Source organism: Mesocricetus auratus, unplaced genomic scaffold, assembly GCF_017639785.1.
Source record: "Mesocricetus auratus isolate SY011 unplaced genomic scaffold, BCM_Maur_2.0 Super-Scaffold_4256, whole genome shotgun sequence".
In the NCBI taxonomy this organism is placed as follows: Eukaryota; Metazoa; Chordata; class Mammalia; order Rodentia; family Cricetidae; genus Mesocricetus; species Mesocricetus auratus.
The window spans coordinates 58377843-58399495 of NW_024429182.1; the positions used below are offsets into that span (position 1 = coordinate 58377843).

General features: G+C 46.8%; 1 protein-coding gene across 1 annotated transcript; it reads right to left on the reverse strand.

Moving 5' to 3' along the window:
- Positions 1 to 935: 935 nt before the first annotated feature.
- Taldo1 (transaldolase 1) lies at positions 936 to 10957 on the reverse strand. The gene is made up of 8 exons (XM_040751492.1): positions 10799 to 10957; positions 7356 to 7479; positions 5842 to 5949; positions 3679 to 3810; positions 2272 to 2447; positions 1935 to 2132; positions 1650 to 1795; positions 936 to 1135 (listed from the first exon to the last, which is right to left on the reverse strand). Exons 1-8 carry the CDS (start codon positions 10893 to 10895, stop codon positions 1103 to 1105), a joined length of 1014 nt encoding a protein of 337 aa, XP_040607426.1. The 5' UTR covers positions 10896 to 10957; the 3' UTR covers positions 936 to 1102.
- Between the last annotated feature and the right edge of the window lie 10696 nt (positions 10958 to 21653).

The window sequence follows — 21653 nt, forward strand, 5'->3', positions numbered from 1 at the left end:
AAAAGCATGGGCCACTGTTGCCTGGCTTTCATTTTAAAGATAGGGTTTCTTTTTTTGTTGTTTTGTTTTTTCTAGACAAGGTTTCTCTGTATTGTTTTGGAGGCTGTCCTGGAACTCACAGAGATCCCCTGTGTCTGCCTTCTGAGTGCTGGGATTAAAGGTGTGTGCCACCAATGCACGGCAAAGATAGGGTTTCTTTTTTTTTGTTTGTTTTTTGTTTTTTGTTTTTACGAGACAGGGTTTCTCTGTATCGTTTTGGAGGCTGTGGGTCCAGCCTGGCCTCGAACTCACAGAGATTCGCCTGCCTCTGCCTCCTGAGTGTTGGGATTAAAGGCGTGCGCCACCACCGCCTGGCAAAGATAGGGTTTCTTTGTAGACCCAGAACTCACTAAGTAAATCAGGATGCCCTCATATGTGGGCAGTCTGGTTGCTGCCCTACAGGTACTGAGATTATAGGCATGTATTTCCATGCCCTTTCAAAGCTGGTGTCATATACTATGCTGTCCCCATAAGGTGGTGCCACTGTCCTTTAGAACCTGGCTACCAAACCAGACAGAGCATGTAGATGGGAGAAATAAACTGCTGGACTTACTCTCTTGGGCAGTGGGCAGGCCTGGCTCTGGGGCACTATGTTCAGCAGTTGCCCTGCCCTCAGTAGAGCCCACCACTTGTCTTCCAAGCTGCTAGTGCACCCTCTAAGACTAGGCAGGGGACAGGGACACCAGGTTCAGAGGGAGCTATTGGATAGTCTCACCACCAAAAGTCAAAGACCATTGCTATCTCATGTCCCAGTTGTGGTCCAGTGGGGCTTTACAAGATGAGGGTGAGGGCCACAATTGCCTGGATTCATACCCAAGCCTCAACCTCAATCACAGCTAATATTGGGGTGAGTGGTACTTAGGTGGATGGTGACAAAGCAGTGAAATGAAACAACATAGGAAAAGCGACTGCTTTAATGAATTAGACAAAATTTCACATAAAATCAGAAGCCTATGATCCATCCCTTCTCCAATCACTAAAAAATGCAAGATTCATCACAAGCCATGTGCAATGGAGCCAGCTCAAAGGCAGTGCAGGTCTGGGGTCCAGCCTCGAGGCTGTGCTACTTTCCATTCTCAGCGCTGAACATTCGTTCCTGGAAATGACCAGAGGTAATCATGTTAGTCCCTTATTTTGCCAGCCCCTTACTCTGCAGGGAAGGCCCCAGACAAGACCCACCAAGGTCCCAGTATGGCTTCAGAACTAGCTGGGACCTATGGTCCCCTAAGGGGGGAAACAACAACAACAACAACAAAAAGCATACAAACATAGCTTTTTTTTCCTAAGTTTCTCTGTATAGCCCTGGCTGTCCTGGAACTCTGCCTGCATCTGACTTCAGAGTGCTAGGATTAAAGGCATGTGCCACCACTACCTGGATCTAGTTTTGTTTCTTGAGATAGTCTTTTGTCTCTTAAGTGCGTGGATTAAAGGCATGTACTAGCATTCCCTGCCGAGGTTATTGAATCTGTGATCCTCTTGCCTCATTCTCCAGAAAGATGGAACTATAGGTTTGTGCTACCATGCCAGGCTCCTGCAGTAAGTTTCAACTCTGCACCAACTTTGCCCCTGGATGAAGGAGAAAAGGCCCAAAGCTGCCCACACAAACTTACCGTGAGCATCCGCTCTAACTTTATGGCATCAGCAGCAAACTTTCGGATCCCATCGGAGAGCTTCTCCACAGCCATTTGGTCCTCATTGTGCAGCCAACGGAAGGCCTTCTCGTCCAGATGTATCTTCTCCAAGTCACTGGTCTGGGCTGGAGGATACCACAGCTCTCCATGCCTGCCTTACCCTTTGACTCATAACTGTCCCTCAGCTTAGGCTGAGTTTCTCCCATCAGGGTTAGGCCTTAGCTCCGCCCACAGAGAGGTCCTTACTGGGCCCCTTGGCCTTACCCGCTTTGACGGAAAGCACAGGTGCCAGCTTGGTATTATCCTTGAGCAGCTCCCCCAGGAGCTTGGGTGAGATGGTGAGGAAATCGCAGCCTGCCAGCGCTTTGATCTCACCAATGTTACGGAAGGAGGCGCCCATGACAATGGTTTTGTAGTCAAACTTCTTGTAGTAGTTGTAGATTTTGGTGACACTCTTTACGCCTGGAGGAAATACAGGCATGTTCTAGGATGGTCCTAGAGGTGCCCAGAGCTGCTGTCTGATCCCACCCTGCCCTGGTCCTCCAGTCCTACTAGTCAACACAGTAGTTCCCTCTTTCCCGTGATCTCAAAGGTAGCTCACCAGGGTCCTCCTGGGGTTCATAGGACTTCTTGTCTGTGTTTGCCACATGCCAGTCAAGGATCCGCCCCACAAAGGGAGAGATGAGCGTCACACCCGCCTCGGCACAGGCCACAGCCTGGGCAAAGGAGAAAAGCAGCGTCATGTTGCAATGGATGCCATGCTGCTCCTCCAGCTCCCTGTGGACAAGATGGGCAGGAGTGCTGCTGAGTGCAGCCTCAGGCTGAGCTCTGGCACCCGTTGCTCCCAAGACTCTTCAGTTTCTTAAGAGCAGGGGCAGGAACAAGCTTGAGACTCAGCAGGGTGGGTATGGACAAGGAGTGACCAGGACTTCCTCCATCATAGCCACACTGCATATAGACAAAGGCCCTGAGTGTCCACATCTGCTCCAGCACTGCAATGGGAGTCCCTCATCAGAGCTCTCTGGGTTCTACTCTTAGGCTAGAAGCAGTGGGTCGTTACCAAGGGTGATTAGGACCTCATTCTTCCTGGAGCTACCCTGCCCTGCAGCAAGCCCAGTCTCTCTCCTGAGAAGCCCCTTGGCCCAATACTCACTCCTGGGCAGCACTCCATCACCACCACGTGATCGAGGCCTGAGAGGCAAGCCCATGCTTAGGCTGCTACAGCCACAGTTCCCTTCCCAGGGGCCAGCTTCAGAGGGTGTCCAAACACGAGTGCACTTTAAACCATGCTGGCTCAGCCAAATGGGAGAGAGTCTCTCCTGACTATGTGACCCAGTAAGCCTGCTTCTTTGTAACTGACCACGAGAAAGAAAAACCCAGGTCCATACCAAAATGTATGTTCACACCATTATTCTCAACAGCCTCAAAGTGGTAACAGACCCCAATGCCCAACAAAAGACAAAAACCAAAGACAGATCCACCTACCAATGGAAGCAAGTTCAGTCAGGAAACAAGGCATAGACACTAGAATATGTTGAATAAGTCAGACACAATAGTTCACATATGATCTGCCTCTACTTATATGAGATGACCAGAATTGGCAAATCCAGAATAAAAATCAGTGGTTCTAGGTGGAGAAAAAAGTAAATATGGGCAGAAAGGACTCTCTGCTGCCCAGGTCCTACCTAGAATAGAATGACTACTTCTAGAGGAGGCAGCATAGAAGAGTGTGACTGTTTTTTACCATTTTGCATTCTCTTCCACTTAGAGCATGCTATTTGTATGATGATAAGTTTCTTTAAAACTTATGTAAGTTTTGGCCTCACTGTACCAGAAGGAGACTGAGAGACAAAAGGCATTCCTTCTTAACTAGCAATGAGCTAACCCTGGAGCAAAGATGGCATGCGTGTGTGTCAAAAGCCTCTGACTTTCAAACCCCAGAAACTAGTGCCGGCTGCTCAGGGACAGAATCAGAATCAGAAGCTGCCTCTATGTAGGGAATACTTACTTTCCAGCCTGAATTCCCTCCCAGGTTGAGGACAACTTGATGAGAATTCTGTCCTTGCTGATCCCAGCTTCTTTGTAAAGCTCAATGAGACGCTTGGCTCGGGCTACCATTGCATCCTTATCAAAGGAAAGCCTGTAAAAGTCATTACTCCAGGTACTCAGATCACACAGGACATCCACCAAAGAAGCATGTCAGAAACAGGGTATTCTGTAGCTGAGTGGCTCATTGGGCAAACCCTTCTCACCTCCTACTTTAGACTCACTGCAACATGAGATACAATTTCAGAAGCAGGACTGGTAGCCAAACCTTGTAACCAGCACTCAGGAGACTGAGATAGGAGAATCAGTAGTTCAAGGTCAGCCTGTGCTACAAGTGACACTGCCTTCAGGTTGGAAAGACAGGCTCAGTGGCTAAGAGCACTTGCTGCTCTTGCAGAGGACCCAGGTTTGGTTCCCAGAACCAATATAGCAGCTTGTTAAACTTCAGTTCCAGAGAATCTGATGCCCTCTTCTGGCCTCCACAGGCACCAGGCACATATGTAGTATACATACATCCAAGAAAACACTCATACACATAAAATAAAAATAAATCTTTGAAAGAGATTTTGGTCTGAAAAATAAATGGATAAAAAGTCAAACTAGCTGGGCATTGGTGGCACACTCCTTTAATCCCAGCACTGGGGAGGCAGAGGCAGGTGGATCTCTGTGAGTTTGAGGCCAGCCTGGTCTACAGAGCGAATGGCAGGATAGGCTCCCAAAGCTATACAGAGAAACCCTGTCTCGAAAAAAACAAAAACAAAAACAAACAAAAAAGTCAAACCAAACAAAAAAAAGGGGGGGGAGGGGAGTCAGAGTTGTGCTGAGTTGGTAGAGTACTTGTTTATCATGCACAAAGCCCAAATCCCCAGTGTCACATAAACTAAGTATGGTGGTGGACTCATAATCCCAGCACCCAGGAAAGGGCAGGACCATATAAAGTCAAGGTCATTCTCAACTACATAGTAAGTTTGAGGTCAGTTGGGGCTACATGAGACCCTGTCTCTAAATAACATTAAAAAAGACAACAAAACACCCAGAGGCTGGAGGAATGGCCCAGTGCTTAAGAAAAGGACCTGGGTTTGATTCCCAGCACTTACTTGGTAGCTCACAAATATATTTCCAGTTCCAGGGGATTCAACACCCTCTTCAGGTTAACATGTAGACAAAACACCCATACACATTAAAAAAACAAAAACAAAAAAACCCCAAAAAAACCCACAATATTCATACATATAAAAACTTTATAAAATTTTGTTATTTTTTCCACACAGGGTTTCTTTGTGTAGCCTTGGCTGTCCTGGAACTCACTTTGTAGAGCAGGCTTGTCTCAAACTCAGAGATCCCTGACCTTTTCCTGAGTGCTGAGATTAAAAGTACATGCCACCACTGCCCCATTTAAGAAATTTTCATGTTGCAAATCTCTGTGAGTTCACAGCCAGCCTGGTCTACAGAATGAGTTCCAGGACAGTCAAGACTGTTTCACAGAGAAACCCTGTAAGTTGCCAGGTATATATATGCGCAGGCCTTTAATCCCAGCACTGGGGAGACAAAGGCAGGCTGATCTCTGTGAGTTTAAAGGAAGCCAGCCTGGTCTATATAGTGAATTCCAGGACAGCAAGAGTTACACAGTGAGACCCTATCTTGAAAACACACACACACACACACACACACACACACACACACACACACACACACACACACACACACACACACACACACACACAACCTAACAACAAAATCACCAAATTTTGCAGGCGGTGGTGGCGCACGCCTTTAATCCCAGCACTCTAGAAGCAGAGGCAGGTGGATCTCTGTGAGTTCAAGACCAGCCTGGTCTACAAGAGTTAGTTCCAGGATAGCCTCCAAAGCCACAGAGATACCCCACCTCGAAAAAACAAAAAATAAAACAAAAACAAAAATCACCAAATTTCTAGACCTCTTAGTGAAAGTATATTTTCATAAAAGACACAAGACACAAGGTTAGCCATTAATCAAGATTGTCTAGTCTCCAATATTATGTACATTGTACCACTGAATGAGTGTGGAGAATATCAAGAACAAACTACCTCTTCAGCCACTGATGCCACCAGGACACCTACTGCCTTCCTACCCTATCCCCACCTACCTTGCATCTACTTCTGTGGATACACGGCCTGGAATCTTCTTTAGTATTTCTGCTCCAAACAGCACAAAAAGTTTATCAATAGCATTTTTAATCTGCTCCTCTTGTGGCCTGAAATTCACAGGGAAAGTTGTGTTAGAAATTTTGAAGGCTTTGGTGAACCTATAAGACCAACTCTGACTCTTTTGCCAAAAACTTCTTTCCCTTCAGCCTCCCCACCTTGGGCATGAGAGCACATGCTACTTGTTTTTGCTTTGTTTGAGACAGGGTCTCTATATAATAGTGAAACACCCAAAAAGCATGCCATCTTGACCATTTTAAGTTTATAGTTCAATAGTGTTAACTTATATTGTTGGGAATCACACCACCATCATCTTCAGAACTTTTTCTTTTTTTGGTTTTTGGTGACAGGGTTTCTCTATGCAGCCCTGGCTGTTTTAGGACTCACTGTGTAGACCATGCTGGCCTCAAGCTCACAGAAAGCTGCCTACCTCTGCCTCCCTAGTGCTGGGATTAAAGACGTGCACCACCACCCCCATTATAATATTTTTATGGAACCCCAAGAAATGATACCTCCAAAAGGAGAGTAAGATGCCTATCACCCTGATTTGACCACACACTGTATAATGTATAACATCATACCATGCCTCATACATATTACAATTACTATATCAAAAAGGACTACACATAGCCGGGCGTTGGTGGCGCACGCCTTTAATCCCAGCATTCGGGAGGCAGAGGCAGGCGGATTTCTGTGAGTTCGAGGCCAGCCTGGTCTACAAAGTGAGTTCCAGGACAGCCTCCAAAGCTACAGAGAAACCCTGTCTCGAAAAACCAAAAAAAAAAAAAAAAAAAAAAAAAAAAGGACTACACATTATAAAAGATTAGAGGCCAGCACATTGGTACCACACAATGTTATCTTAGCGCCTGAGCAAGCATACTTAAAAGCAGCTGGCAACACAGGGATAGCTTGTCTTATACAAACAAGAAAGAAACTGAGGACACGGGCAAGGAGGGAGAAGAAGGAGGATCAGAGATTATGGTGACAGTTGTACCAATGCACAATTTACTAAAAGTAATGACAGCTGGGCAAGGTGGTGCATTCCTTTAATCTCAGCACTCAGGAGGCAGAGGCAGGTGGAGCTCTGGGTGGCCAACCTGATCTACATAGTGTGTTCCAGGACAGCCATGGCTATGTAGAGACCCTGTACCAAAAATAAAAGAAAACAAAAACAAACAAACAAACAAAAAAAACCAAAGAAAGTAATGACAACCAGAAAGCAAAGCATGGCAGTCAGAGCTACAGAGCCTGTCAAAGACAGGAACCTGGAAGGCTGGCAGTGTTCTACATCTCAACAGGGGATCTTCACACTGGCAAGCCTCAGAGCCATAGTCAGTGAGCACAATTTACTCCATACAAATCACATCTCAATGAACAAAAGACAGTGTTGGATTGGGAGGGAAATATGGCCAATCTGAGGAGTGGGACCTACAGAATTCTCATCACCCATACTCACCCACCCAGCTTCTTGCCGTAGGCAATGGCCTCTTCCACCAGCTCTTGGTAGGCAGGCATCTGGGCTGCAGCCAGGATCAAGGATGGGTTGGTGGTGGCATCTTGGGGCTTGTACTCATCAATGGCTAGATGAATATATTTCAAAAGTAGGTGGATGGTTAATCTTGCTGTCAGTAGGATTGGATCAAGAAGCATCTAGATCTAAACTACCTCTGGGCTTGTCTATGCTTCCAGGAGGATTAACTGCTCAGAATTTGGACATCACAACCCCTAGATAGACTAGAGGCCCCATGGAATAAGAGGAGAGAGTCTGCTAGCACAGGCATTGTCTCCCTGTTTCTTGTTTGCCTGAGAGGAGCTGCTCTGCTTTACCTGTGACCTCTACCACACAATAGACCGAAACTTTAGAAACTGTGGGTCAAAACAAATCATCCCTCCCTTACCTCACGGTTCCTCTCAGGTATTTTGTCATAGTGACCAGAAGCAGCTTTCACCTGAGATGGGGAAGAGTGCCCAAGTGGATCTCAATGCGATGCTCACAGCAGATCCATAGAGGCTGGCTTCCATGTGAAGACAGTAATCAATGCCACACACTTGAGCTGGCACAGCAGCACAGCCTATGACCAGCTCAGATGCCTGAGAATTTAAGGCCAGCCTGGGTCTCAGAGCAAGACCCTGTCTCAAAAGACCAAAGCATAAGCTAGGTGTGGTGGCACATACCTTTAATCCCAGCACCCTGGAAGCAGACATCGGATGGATCTCTGGGAGTTCAAGGTCTACTTAGTGAGTCCCAGACCATCCAGGACTACATAGTGAGACTGTCTCAAAACAAAACACACCACCAAACCATATTGGCCTACACAGTGAGACCCTATCTCAAACAAAAACATAATAAGCAACACCAAAATAGGTACCCCCAGAACAACCCCCCAAATAAAGGCTGATTTTTAATGACTTGGAAGGGAAATATGAGGGTGCTCGAAGAACAGGCTCCACAAGTTTGTCCTATTGCCCCAGAGCCAGTAGGTGGTGCACTAGTCCTAAACCACTGATAGGCATGCAGACACTGACACTAGCTTCAGCTCTTATAATTTTTTTGTTGTTTTTAGAGGGGAACACATATTATGCCAAGCTGTATTAGCTCTTTTAACATATTAGGGTCTGTACCCCTCCCTCAGGAATTCAGAAAAGTCAATGAGCCCCTGTCAGCTCAGCTATCCAAGTGAACGGGCAATGCTCAGTTGCCAGGAGGACATGAGCTTGCTTAACTCTTTCTAAAACTTGTAATCCTCCTGCTTTAACCTCTCCAATGTTGGGATGACATTACAGGTCTACACCACTATGCCCATAAGTCTTTTGAGGATAAGAAGGAGATAACTCTGTGTCCTTGTAGTGCTAATATAAGCCTACACATTATGAAACCGCTGCAGAGATAACCACAGCAGGCCTGGTCTGCAGGCAGCACAATGCATGGCTCACTGGTGTCTGCTTCCTGATTTGGACATCATTAGGGAAACTGGGCAAAGGGTACATGGGCTACTTTTGCAACATCTTGGGAGTCTGCAATTATTTCGAAATAACAAGTAGGGGAAAATGTGCTCTGGAGTGGTGCTGGCTCAGGTGTGAGTCCTTTGAAGGGCACACAGACCCAAAGGCTGGATACAGCTCAGCAATAGAGTACCCGTTTTAGTAGGTGTGATGCCCTGGGCTTGATCCCTGTCCCACTCCTACAGATGAGCTTTAAGGTCTAAAGACCCTTAGGTTTAGCCGGGCGTTGGTGGCGCACACCTTTAATCCCAGCACTTGGGAGGCAGAGGCAGGCGGATCTCTGTGAGTTCGAAGCCAGCCTGGTCTACAGAGCGAGTTCCAGGACAGTCTCCAAAGCTACACAGAGAAACCCTGTCTCGAAAGAAAAAACAAAAAAACAAAAACAAAACAAAACAAAACAAAAAAAAAGACCCTTAGGTTTAGTGAAAAATAAAGGGGGCAAATGTTCCCACCATTAGAGTCCAGATTCTATTTTCAAGCGCCTGTGACACCCAAGGAGTTAAGGACCTACACCATACAATACAGACCTCAAATTGAATGCAGCGTTTATAATTATTTAACTTGTATATTAAACTACACTATCAATGAATGCACTTTTGTTATTTTTGTTTGAGACCTGGCTGGCCTGAACTATGTGGACAGCAGACTGGCCTCAAACATAGAGATCTGCCTTGCCTGCCTCTGCTTCCCAAATGCAGGCATGTACCACCATGCCTGGCTCTTGCACTCTGTGATCATAAACATTAACCTGTAAGATCTGCACTACAGCCGGGCCGTGGTGGCACACGTTTTAATTCCAGCACTCAGGAGACAGAGGCAGTCGGATCTCTGTGAGTTTGAGACCACCCTAGTCTACAAGAGCTAGTTCCAGGACAGGCTCCAAAGCTATGGAGAAACCCTGTCTCGAGGAAAAAAAAAAAAAAAAAAAAAGATCTGTACTACACACACAGTGGAAAGACCTCAGGACTCTCACAGGGATTTCTGGAAGCTCCCTGACAAACCCACAGCTTCTGCCAGGCAGGTTTGCTAATAGACCCAGGACAGGTCTGTCTTTCCTTTATATTTAAGCAGCCCAAATATGCCTAATCACTCTCTCTGAGAGATAAACAATGCACTTACTCATGAGGAATTAAAGCCTGTTTCTCAAGTCACCGTGAGAAAGCAGAAAAGAGCAGAAGGTGCTTTTGTACTGGGCTCTCTTGGAGCATTTCCTCAAAGTCTCATTTTCACAGCAGATGTGAAACAAGCTCAGCTGCACGACTCTCCAAGGCTGAGAGCTAGACTAGCAGTGCAAGCCTTTCTACCTATGTCTTCCAAGTTCTCTTCAAGTCCAGGAAAATCTGGGTTGGGAGTGGTGGCACTGCCTGATCCAGTACTTAGAGGCTAAGACAGAAGGATTACCAGGAAGGAGTTCCAGGCCAGCTTGGACTACACTGTAAAACCCTAAGGGAAGGAGGTTTGGCAATAAAATAACCACTTGATTTAGTATGTGCATCTGGTCTGAGTCCAGCCACACTGGGTACCCAGACGGTAACCAGCTGCCTGCCACCTTGGAAGGCCAATGCAACAGGCTGCAAAATCAGGTGGTGTCCACAGAGGACGTCCCGGCCCTGCAGACTACACCGGCTGCAAAGCTGAGCCTATGTTATAGTAGGCTGGATACACAGGGTCTGCGGAACTCTTCCTTGGACCGTAGTCTCGAACCACGGAAGCTTCGCAAGGGGCCCCCAGGGTCACCAATAGCCCGGAGGCCGGGTAGAACCTTGAGAGTTCCGCAGACTAGCCAATCCCGGCTCCAGCGCCCGCGAGGCCCCGCCCCAGGCACCCATAGCAGTCCTGATCCCAAAATTGGGGGCGCCGCAGCTTATTCGGGGCGCATGCGCCGCGTCCTCTCACCATTGAAGTCACCCGTGTCGGCCACCACGGTGGTGAACTGTTTGAGCTGGTCCAGAGCGGACTCCATCCTCTGGCGTTTTACAGGGGACCCCGACATGGCGAGGCGCGTACAGCTGAGGCGGCAGCAGGAGCGCGGCGACCCACAATGCCTCACGCGTCCTGACCAATCGGAGCAAAGCTAGGTGAGGCCCCACCCTCTGGAGACGAACCCCGCCCTTGTAGTTGGAGGCTAATGCTGTAGACCACGCCCGTGTTGCGGTCCTTGGTCTCTTCCTCGGTTGTGTTTGGTTATTTTCCACCGGTCCTGGGAGGCTGGAGCCCAGGTGTGTTCTCACTGTAGAGCTCCGATGAGTAGAATGAACGGACAGCCTGCTTTACTGAGACGTGCGCTCTAAGCGTCAGACCCTGATAGCTTGTGGATGGATGAGACTGTGCAGTCCTCCACACGCTCCAGAGCCATGCTAATCCCTGAGCGCGCTCTTTCTTCCAGCTGTGCATCCCCCTTCAGGTGCGCCCCCAAACGGTGGAACCTCGAGGTGCATCCCTCTCCTGCTGTGGGTCCTGGAAGCTCTCCATTACTCCCAGCTTAAGGACTAGGAGGTGCGCCCCTGTGTGCTCCTGCCGGATCGTGGTATGGCCAGCTCCGCGCAGGCCCCGCCTACAAGCAGACGAGCTGATTTGCAGTCTGAGACTCTTACAGGTGTTCAGCCGTCTGGGGAACTTCTGGCAAAGCCACCAGTTCCCACTTCCCAGATGGAGTGTTGCTGGTGTTGTATTAGGCTGCCGGGTGATTCCTCCCTTGCTCCTGATTCTGCATCTCTCCTGGAAATCTGTCCCGAATGAATAAGTAGCAGGTTGAGACGGTTGCGATGGAAGCTGTCTCTTCAGTCAATAATAACCGTAGGACAATTTTCTTTTTTATTTTTATTTATTTTTTTTTGAGACAGGGTTTCTCTGTGGCTTTGGAGGCTGTCCTGGAACTCGCTCTGTAGACCAGGCTGGTCTCGAACTCACAGAGATCCGCCTGCCTCTGCCTCCCGAGTGTTAGGATTAAAGGCATGCGCCACCACCGCGCGGCATTAAAGACAATTTTCTAACGGTGTTCTCACTCATTGATTTGCGGTTCTTTGAATATGTTGTCTCAAGTTGTTACACTCGCGCGCGCGCGCGCACACACACACACACACACACACACACACCAGATTTTCTCTCAAGATTGCCCTGGTTTGCTTTCTGTTGCTGTGATAAGCAGCACGAGCAAAAGCAACTTGGTGAGGTTGATTTCATCTTACACTTCCAGGTAATAGTCTATCACTCAGAGTCAAGATAGGAACTCAAGAAAGGAACCCGGAGGAAGACTGCCTACTGGCTTGCTTTCCTTGGTTTGCTCAGACTACTTTCTTGTTTTGGTTGTGAGCTTGAGCCATCTCTGGGGCCCTCAGACTCCTTTCACGTACAACCCAGAACCACCCGCTCAGGGTTGACATCACCCACAGAGTCTGAGCCCTCACATATCAATGATTAATTAAGAAAATGAGCTTGATGGTGGCACATACCTTTAATCCCAACAGTCAAGGTGGATCTCTGTGAGTTCAATGCCAGCCTGATCTACATAGGGAGTTCCAGACATGCCAAAAGGAAAATGCCTCACAGACTTTCCTCCAGGTTAATCTGGTGGGGGAGACATTTTCTCATTTGAGGTTCCCTCTTCCTGGATAACTTTAGCTTGTGTGAAGTTGACAAAGTAACCAGCACACTATCCATTTTTCTCAGTATCCATAAAAAGACAAAACAGGTGTGTGTGGGGGAGTGGTAAGACCAGGTGAGGAGACTGGCCTTGAACTCCTGATCTTCCTGCCCCTGCTTCCCAAGTACTAAGATTACAGGCATGGGTCACCATACTTGGCTTCAGCTGACTCCATTTAAGTTCACTGAAAGATAGACTTTAATATACTAGGGACCACAGAGGCTGCCTTTATGGTTCTCAACCTGTGGATCATGATCCCTCTTAGGGATCTAATTTCACATATCCCTTGTATCAGATAGCTTTGGAGGCTGTCCTGGAACTCACTTTGTAGACCAGGCTGGCCTCGAACTCAGAGGTCCACCTGCCTCTGCCTCCCTAGTGCTGGGATTAAAGGCGTGTGCCACTAACACCCGGCTAGCTTTTGTGTCTTATCATCCACGCTGGAGTGACCTTTAGAGATGCAGCTGTCTTTGAGTCTTCTGCTCCTCTAACTGGAATAAAGCCGAGTTGGACTTTGGTGGTGTGGTATCTGTACTTTTTTAATCTGTAGTCATTTCCAAATCTGGGATGAGTAGACCTTTGTTTACATCTCTCCAGGAATAGTCTCACAACAGGAGGAAGAGGGGATGAGACATATAACTGAACCTAAACCATCTGAGAGTGAACTGTCTGTGGAAAATGGGGAGCAATCCTGATGGGGCCAGTCTGTTCTCTGTAGTGTGGGGCAGCATGCCTCTGTGCTGTGGTGACAGTTGCTTTAGCCCTGCTATGGATGATAAAACACTAAACTAGAAAAAGAAAAAAGAGCCGGGCGGAGGTGGCGCACGCCTTTAATCCCAGCACTCGGGAGGCAGAGGCAGGCAGATCTCTGTGAGTTCGAGGTCGGGCTGGACCGATAGCCTCCAAAACAATACAGAGAAACCCTGTCTCATAAAAACCAAAAAAAAAAAAGAAAAAAGAAAAAAGAAAAAGAAAAAAGAAAGACAAGCTAACTTGGTGGCTGACACCTGTAATCTCAGTACTTAGAAGAGTAAGGCAGGAGTGTTATGACAAGTTTAAGATCAGTCTGTGCTACATATGGATTCCAGGACAGCCTAAGCTGTAATGGTATAAGGGTCTGAGAATCACTGAAGAAAGTCTCCAGACTCAAATAGTATGCAAACACAAAGAGCATTTATTCTGCAGAAGCCAGCATGCAGGGATCAATCATCCACACAAAATGGTGATGACAACCCAGGATCAAGGGGCTCAGGCCCTTTTTAAGAAAACCTGGGGAATTCTAAGTATGGTGAGCTAATCTCTGTTCTCATTGGGCAGTCAGGGACCAGTTCCATGGGGCACATGTCGATTGGACAGGGCTAGTAACAGTTCCACCCATTGTGGACTTTTTAAGTCATATATGGTCAGTAATAGCCTTACCCTGTAACTCTGGGGTTTCCCAGCCTTAAGGTCAGGTTTAAAACTGTTTAGCTGAGAGGCAGGTGGATTTCTGTGAGTTCGAGGCCAGCCTGGTCTACATAAACAAATTCCAGGACAGCCTCCAAAACAATATAGAGAAACCCTGTCTTGAAAAAACAAACAAACAAAAAAAACAAAAACAAAAAAAAAACTGTTTAGCTGATTGGCTAGACTTGGCTGGGGGACTTCCTGGACTCAGGCTTAGGTAATAATCTATACTGGAGTTGTTCCTATCTAAGATGGAGTCACATTCTGGCCCCTTCAATGTAAGGACAGCTAGCAGTTTTACTCTTCTTAATAAATGGGGTCTACCACATGAATCTGAGGATGCTCCCAAATTGCTGATGGAATAGAAGATATGTTACAGTCTCTAAAGTAGTATGTAAGAGTGCTGGCTACTTTAAAGTCAACTTGACACAAGCTAGAGTCATGAGAAAGAAGGGAGCCTTAATTGAGGAAATGCCTCCATAGGATTGGGCTGTAGGCAAGACTGTAGAGCATTTTCTTAGTGATTGATGTAGGAAGGCCCAGTCCATTGTGGGTGCTAGCATTGGGGCTGGTGGTCCCGGGTTCTATAAGAAAGGAGGATGAGAGCCGGGCGTTGGTGGCGCACGCCTTTAATCCCAGCACTCGGGAGGCAGAGGCAGGCGGATCTCTGTGAGTTCGAGACCAGCCTGGACTACCAAGCGAGTTCCAGGACAGCCTCCAAAGCCACAGAGAAACCCTGTCTCGAAAAACAAACAAAAAAAAAAAACAAAAAACAACAAAAAAAAGGAGGATGAGAAAGCCAGAGGGAACAAGCCAGTAAATAGCTCTCCTCCACGGCTTCTGCATCAGCTCCTGTCTCCAGGTTCCTGCCCTGCTTGGTTGAGTTCCTTACCTCACTGATTTTGACGATGAACTGTGGACTTGTGAGTGAAAAAAGCCCTTTCTTCCCCAAGTTGCTTTCAGTTGTGGTATTTCATCCCAGCAATGGGTAACCCTAAGACAGTAAGGGACAGAATGATGAGCAAGCTGTGCCATTGCCTGTGTGGCCTTTGCTGGAGAACTGAGAAGAGGAAACTGAGCCAGGCAGTGGGGGTGCACACCTTTAATTCCAGCATTGAGAAGGCAGAGGCAGGCAGATCTCTGAGTCCGGGGTCAGCCTGGTCTACAGAGGGAGTTCCAGGACAGCCATGGCTACACAGTGAAACCCTGTCTCGAAAAACAAAACAAAGACATGAAACTGAGACTCAGCTGTCTGTGCAGAAAGAATTTGATTATGTAAGACAGAAATTATGGGGAAAGATCTGTGGGTGTTATCTTCCACGCTAGCCTCTGAACTGGTCTGAAAGTAGGGAGGAAGGGACATAAGTGAGCTGAAGGCATTGGCACGGCTACATATGACTGGGGTGGCACAATGGAAAGGCAGTACAAAATAACTCTGCTAATGTGCTCTTCCTGAGAAGAATTAGTGGGACAGGGAGAGAGCAAGTTAGAAGTCATGGAAGACACCCCTCAGGCCCAAAGGAAATCCATGACCCAACATTTAGATGGGGTCCTTAATTATGCTCAATATAGGAAACCTATAATCAGGGAACATTCTACATCTGAGACGCCTGAAAGACTTTTAAATAATGATGGGCCAAAGAGATGGCTCAGCAGTGAATAGAGCAATAGAGGGAGGATGTTACTGATGAAATTGGGCCTAGGAGAAGTATCGTACAATGGGTAGTGCACCAAGCCAGAGCTGTGTAGTGTGAAATGCCTAGTCCACTGGGCCAGAAGTTGACTCAGCAGGACCTTGGGACTGGTGTGGGGATTTACTGGCTCTGCAGAGCCCTATTTGTGGGACGTGATCTTTACAGGTAGGAAAGGCTCTATTGGGTGTGAATAACTTAGACTAGTATGTAAGTCAGCTTTGTACGGTGCTAAATAACTCAAACAGAAATCAAAGAAAAGCAGGAAAAGTAATACTGTGTAGGTCCCATGAAAGCAAATGTGTGGAGATTTGTGTTGAGCTATACTTGGGGAAAAGTTGACAGGAAGTCAAATGCTATGCTTCTAACCTTTCACCAAAGAGATGCTGGTGTGGGGGAGGTAGGTAGGTCTGTCCTAGCAGCTTTCCTAAGACTAAAGTGACCTGCAGGTGTGGACCATGCAGGACATCCATACAGGTAAAGACTTTCTGGTTCCATATTCATATACAAATTATTTAGATTTGGCTGTTTGGGGTGGTTTGGTTCCTAGCAGCCTCCAGATGTATCTGGGCAAGAGGGAAGGTAGACAGAGGAGATGGAAGCAGGTGAAAAGAACTGAGTTTGTCCTAGAGGTGGGCTGTTATTTCCCCAGAGTATTCTCTGTTCCTCTGTCCCCCCCAGGCTTGGAGATTGTTGGGGTCTTTTCAGTAGCCTTGTGTGGCTCACAGTGTGCTGGACCAGAGCTTGTCAAAGCCAGGGAATCCAAGTGGTTATAGCAGGCCACAACATAACCTCAGATAGAGCAGCAATAATCCCTCTGCCACATCCCTCAAAGATGCTCAGTGCTCCAGAAGTAGGATGGCTGTCAGGGAACAATTGTGTATTATAGAGAGCTAAATAAGTAGTGTCTCATCTCCCACCCCACCCCCACCCCACCCCCACCCACCCCCACACTTTACAGCAATTGCTAGGAGGAAAAAAGGATCTTTTGTGTTTCATTGGACCTTGCTCTCCCATCTGTTTGGGGCAAGCAGAGCTAACAAGTGGGTGTGTCCAGCACCCACAATGCCCCCCCATTTTTTGAGACAGGGTCACAGGTATTCCAGGCTAGCCTCAATCTCGCTGTGTAACCGAAGATGACCTTGAACTCCCGACAGTGCCTCCTCCTCCTCCCAAGTGCTTGGATAAATTTGTGCTACCACACTTGGCCCAGGGTTCCCTTTTGCAGAAGTAGGCTGAGGTGCTTGCTGTGTCGGAAAGGGAAGAGGGATCTTGCTGGTGAGTCAGCTTGTCACTCAGAAACTTGCCGGGTCAGGGTTGGACTGGATAGAGGAGACAAGTGCCTTGGGAGTTTGTACCTGGCCCCTTTGCTTACTCAAGGAACCAGAGTCATTGCTTTCTTGTGCAGCCTACTGTGAAGGAAACTCGACACTCCCTAGAACTCAGGAAGTTGCTGGGCAGGTGACACATCTGGGTTTACAGAGGTGACATTTCTGACCTGAGCCTAGAACAATGAAGGGAAGCTTCCTAGGTGCTTAGCACATTGCCTGCCCTAGAGTCTGTCCCTTGGCAGTCCACACTGCCTGCTACACATTGGCAGCCACCGAAAAGATGATTGTAGAGAAGAAAGAGCCTGTGTGCGGCTGGGAGAGCTGGGTTGTTAGAGTCCTGCTTGTTGTCTCTTTTGTTTTGTTTTTGTTTTTCCAGACAGGGTCTCTCTGTATATCTCTGGCTGTTCTGGAATTCACCCTGTAGGGCAGGCAGACCTCAAATGCAGAAACCTGCCTGGAATGGGTCTCTTGGTGATTTTGGGGATTCAGAATTTGGGCACAACAGAGCCCAAGCAAGAAGGCCTGTATGTGTCTATGTATCTTTGATCTTGGTGTGGATATGACATTACTAGTTATTTGTAGATCTTTCCACGGTGACTTCCCTGCTATCCTGGACTGTAACCTGGAATTATGCACTAAAATACTCCTTTTTCCCCTAAATTGTTTTTGTCACACGGATAAAACAAACAAATAAATACACCCCCAAAAGTCAAACTAAGACAGCTATACTGTTTTCTTGGTTATTTTAATAGTAGGTATGAAATACTCCTGTTATATGTCCATATAAATGTTACGTCAGATACAGATGGTGGGGGAGAACCAAGCTGGGATAGATCATGATGGCTGATAATGTTACTACCTTCCAGGGGCTTCTTCCTTAATGCCTTTAACAGTTATTTCTCTCTCCTGAAGACTGTTCTGCCTTCTCAGCTTCATCTTTGTGATCACAGGAATGAGTGAGCCTTCCTAGTGCTGTGAGACAGAAAACTTTAGCCTTTGCATGTTAAAATGAGATGACTGGGACCTGGCCACATGCTTTTAATCCCACACTAGAGAAGTAGAAACAAAGGATCTCAGTGTTTGAAAAACAAAACAAACAAACAAACAAAAAGTGATGCTTGGTCAACAGGAGAAACTATGATATCAAGTTCCCACAGTGCTAAAAAAAATCCCATGCTTCTGTTGAAAATTCTGCAAGACTGATAAACTAATTAGATCTTTGTTTGTTTGCTTGTTTGTTTTGTTTTGTTTTTTGATGGGATTTGAAACAGGTTATCTTGGAATTCCTATTTTGGGCCAGACCAGCCTTGAACTCACAGAAATTCTCCCACGTCTGCCTTCCAAGTACTGGGATTAAAGGCATGTGCCACCATACCTGGCTGATCTTTTTTGGTTTTTCAAGACAGGGTTTCTCTGTGTAGCCCTGTCTGTTTTGAAACTCATTCTGTAGACCAGGCTGGCCTTGAACTCAGAGATTCACCTGCCTCTTACTCCTGAACGCTGGGATTAAATGCTTGAGCTACCACTGTGCCTGGACTGGTTAGATCTTTATGGTGTGTGGAGAGCTAGAATTGTTTTAGTTCCAGAGCAGAATTATCTGGATCTTTCTTTTTTTTTTTTTTTTTTTTGGTTTCTCGAGACAGGGTTTCTCTGTATTGTTTTGGAGGCTGTCCTGGAACTCGCTTTGTAGACCAGGCTGGCCTCGAACTCACAGAGATCCACCTGCCTCTGCCTCCCGAGTGCTGGGATTAAAGGCGTGCGCCACCAACGCCCGGCTATCTGGATCTTTCTTTAGACCCCTGAATAGTCATTCATTGTCCACATGTAGGTATGACCTAACATCATTTTATCAGGTTAAACCTTTGGAGTATGTGTGTGCTTATATGGTGCATGTGTGTGGATGTGTATGTGACTGCCTATTCAGTCACATATGAAGGAAAAGGTTGACATCAGGATGTCTTCCTCAATGGCTTCTCTACCTTATTTTTTAAATAGGGTCCTTCACTGAACCTGGATTTTTCTTCCTAGTCCCACCTCCCAGGTAGGATTACAGGTATAAACTGTCCTATTGACCTTTTCCATGTGTGCTGCTGGGCACACAGTGGCAAGCACTTCACCCATTGCCATCTCCCTAGCTCTGTTTGCTTTGGGGAATAGTGTCTTATAACTCAGTCTGGCCTAGTCCTTGCTATGTAGCTGAGGATGGATGAACTTGAACTTTTGATCCTCCTTCTTCCATTTCTGGAGTGATGGGATTGCAGGCCTGTGCCACCACACCCAGTTTAAGGTATACTGGAGATAAACACAGGGCTTTGAGAATGCTAGGCAAACACTCTACAACTGAGCTACAACTCCAGCCTCGGAATCTATTCTTTCCTCTTTTTAGATTTAATTTGTGTGTGTGTGTTTGTATTCATCTGTGGAATTCAGAACAGTATGTCAGATCCCCCTGGAGCCCTTAGGCACCTCATACGGTGTTAGGAGTCAAAGTTGGGTCTTCTGGACAAGCAGGAAGTGCTATTAATTGCTGAGCCATCTCTCCAGTGACTTTTGTCCTCTGACTACAAAGATCCCTGTAACCATTAATACCTTGGACTATATCAAGAAATCTCAAAACAGTCATACTTGGCTCAGAGTAAACTCTCTTATATTCCCTTTGAGGTGAGAGCTGTGTTTTATGATAGTAGTAAATGCAGAATGAAGAGTAAATAATGTCACCTCTCCCTTCATTTTGTGTCTGTCTCCTTTACCATGAGTCACCTGCTTACCTCTGCTGTCAGCCTGTAATTACTCAGGAGTCTCCATCTAACCCATCTCATTCTCTTCAAGACAGAAGGCACGGAGATAAGTCATTGCTAAACCCACAGTGTGGGGAGTGAGAGCAGCCTGTGTGAATGAATATTGTTGACATGAGCATAGTCATGTCAAGGGTGCCGAAGCCTCAGACTTCAGATGTAAGGCCTTCCTCTGGTCTGAGAAAGATGTTGGCAGTGTGGGCAGAAAGTGTTAACCACAGCTTCCTCTTTCCTGATGACTGGGGCCTGAGACTGTCCCCTTACAGAGGACCCCTACAGAGCTATTAGCTAACCTGCTTCCTCCTTCGGCTGAGTATAATAAATGTGCTGAGTTTCCAGGCAACTGGTGATGGTGTATCTCCATAAAAGCATACAGCCTACATGATCCCAGCGTGTGTGTGTGTGTGTGTGTGTGTGTGTGTGTGTGTGTGTGTTGTTTCTTCATTCAGCACTGACTATTGCATTCACCTTGGATTCTAGGAAGAGCGAAATCTGCCAAGACAGGAACCAGTTGAGAGCAATCATCCCTGAAGCCAGGCTGCACCCTAGAGCTGAAGTGATGGAGAACCACTTTATCCCTTAAGTAGGACTTGTTCAGACTACCTTGCTAAGCCAGAGCTGAGAGCAAGAGGAAGGACCACACACAGACCAGACCAGGACTGATTAATTATGACTGCCTCTTGCCCCATTTTTCTCTTCTACTGAAACCTATAGCTCTTCAGTGCCTGAAAGGTAGACTTGGGGTCACTGTTCCCTTTGTGTGTTCCTCTTCCTATGTGATCACACTGAACATATGATCCTCTTTTTCACCATTAGTCTTTCTTTCATTGGCATACTGGGGTGCTGGCAGAACATAGCCTATTGGGGTTGTCAGAACAGGAAGGAGCCTTAAGCCTAAAAACTCCAGTAACTAATGTGTTCTGAGGATGGTTGTTATAGAATTAATATGCCTGGGCTGGAGAGATGGCTCAGAGGTTAAGAGCACTGACTGCTCATCCAGAGGTCCTGAGTTCAATTCCCAGCAACTGCGTGGTGGCTCCCAGCCATCTGTCATGAGATCTGGTGCCCTCTTCTGACCTGCAGGCATACATGCAGACAGAACACTGTATACATAATAAATAAATAAAATCTAAAAAAAAAAAGGAATTAATATGCCTTCCCAGTGAGAAATCACTCCACACAGAGATTAATAAAGACCTCTTTTTTTTTTTTTTTTTTTTTTTTTTTTTTGGTTTTTCGAGACAGGGTTTCTCTGTATTGTCTTGGAAGCTGTCCTGGAACTCGCTTTGTAGACCAGGCTGGCCTAGAACTCACAGAGATCCACCCGTCTCTGCCTCCCAAGTGCTGGGATTAAAGGCATGCACCACCAACGCCCAGCTGGTTTTGGTTTTTCGAGACAGGGTTTCTCTGTATTGTTTTGGAGGCTGTCCTGGAACTTGCTCTGTAGACCAAGCTGGCCTCGAACTCACAGAGATCTGCCTGCCTCTACCTCCCAAGTGCTGGGATTAAAGACGTGCGCCACCAATGCCCAGCTAATAAAGACCTCTTTTTAAAAATTTTATTTATGTAGCCGGGCGTTGGTGGGCACGCCTTTAATCCCAGCACTCGGGAGGCAGAGGCAGGCGGATCTCTGTGAGTTCGAGGCCAGCCTGGTCTACAAAGTGACTTCCAGGACAGCCTCCAAAGCCACAGAGAAACCCTGTCTTGAAAAGCCAAAAAAAAAAATTTATTTATGTATTATATATACAGTGTTCTGTCTGCATTTTTGCCTTCACACCAGAAGAGGGCACCAGATCTCATTAGATAGTTGTGAGCCATCATGTGGTTGCTGGGAATTGAACTCAG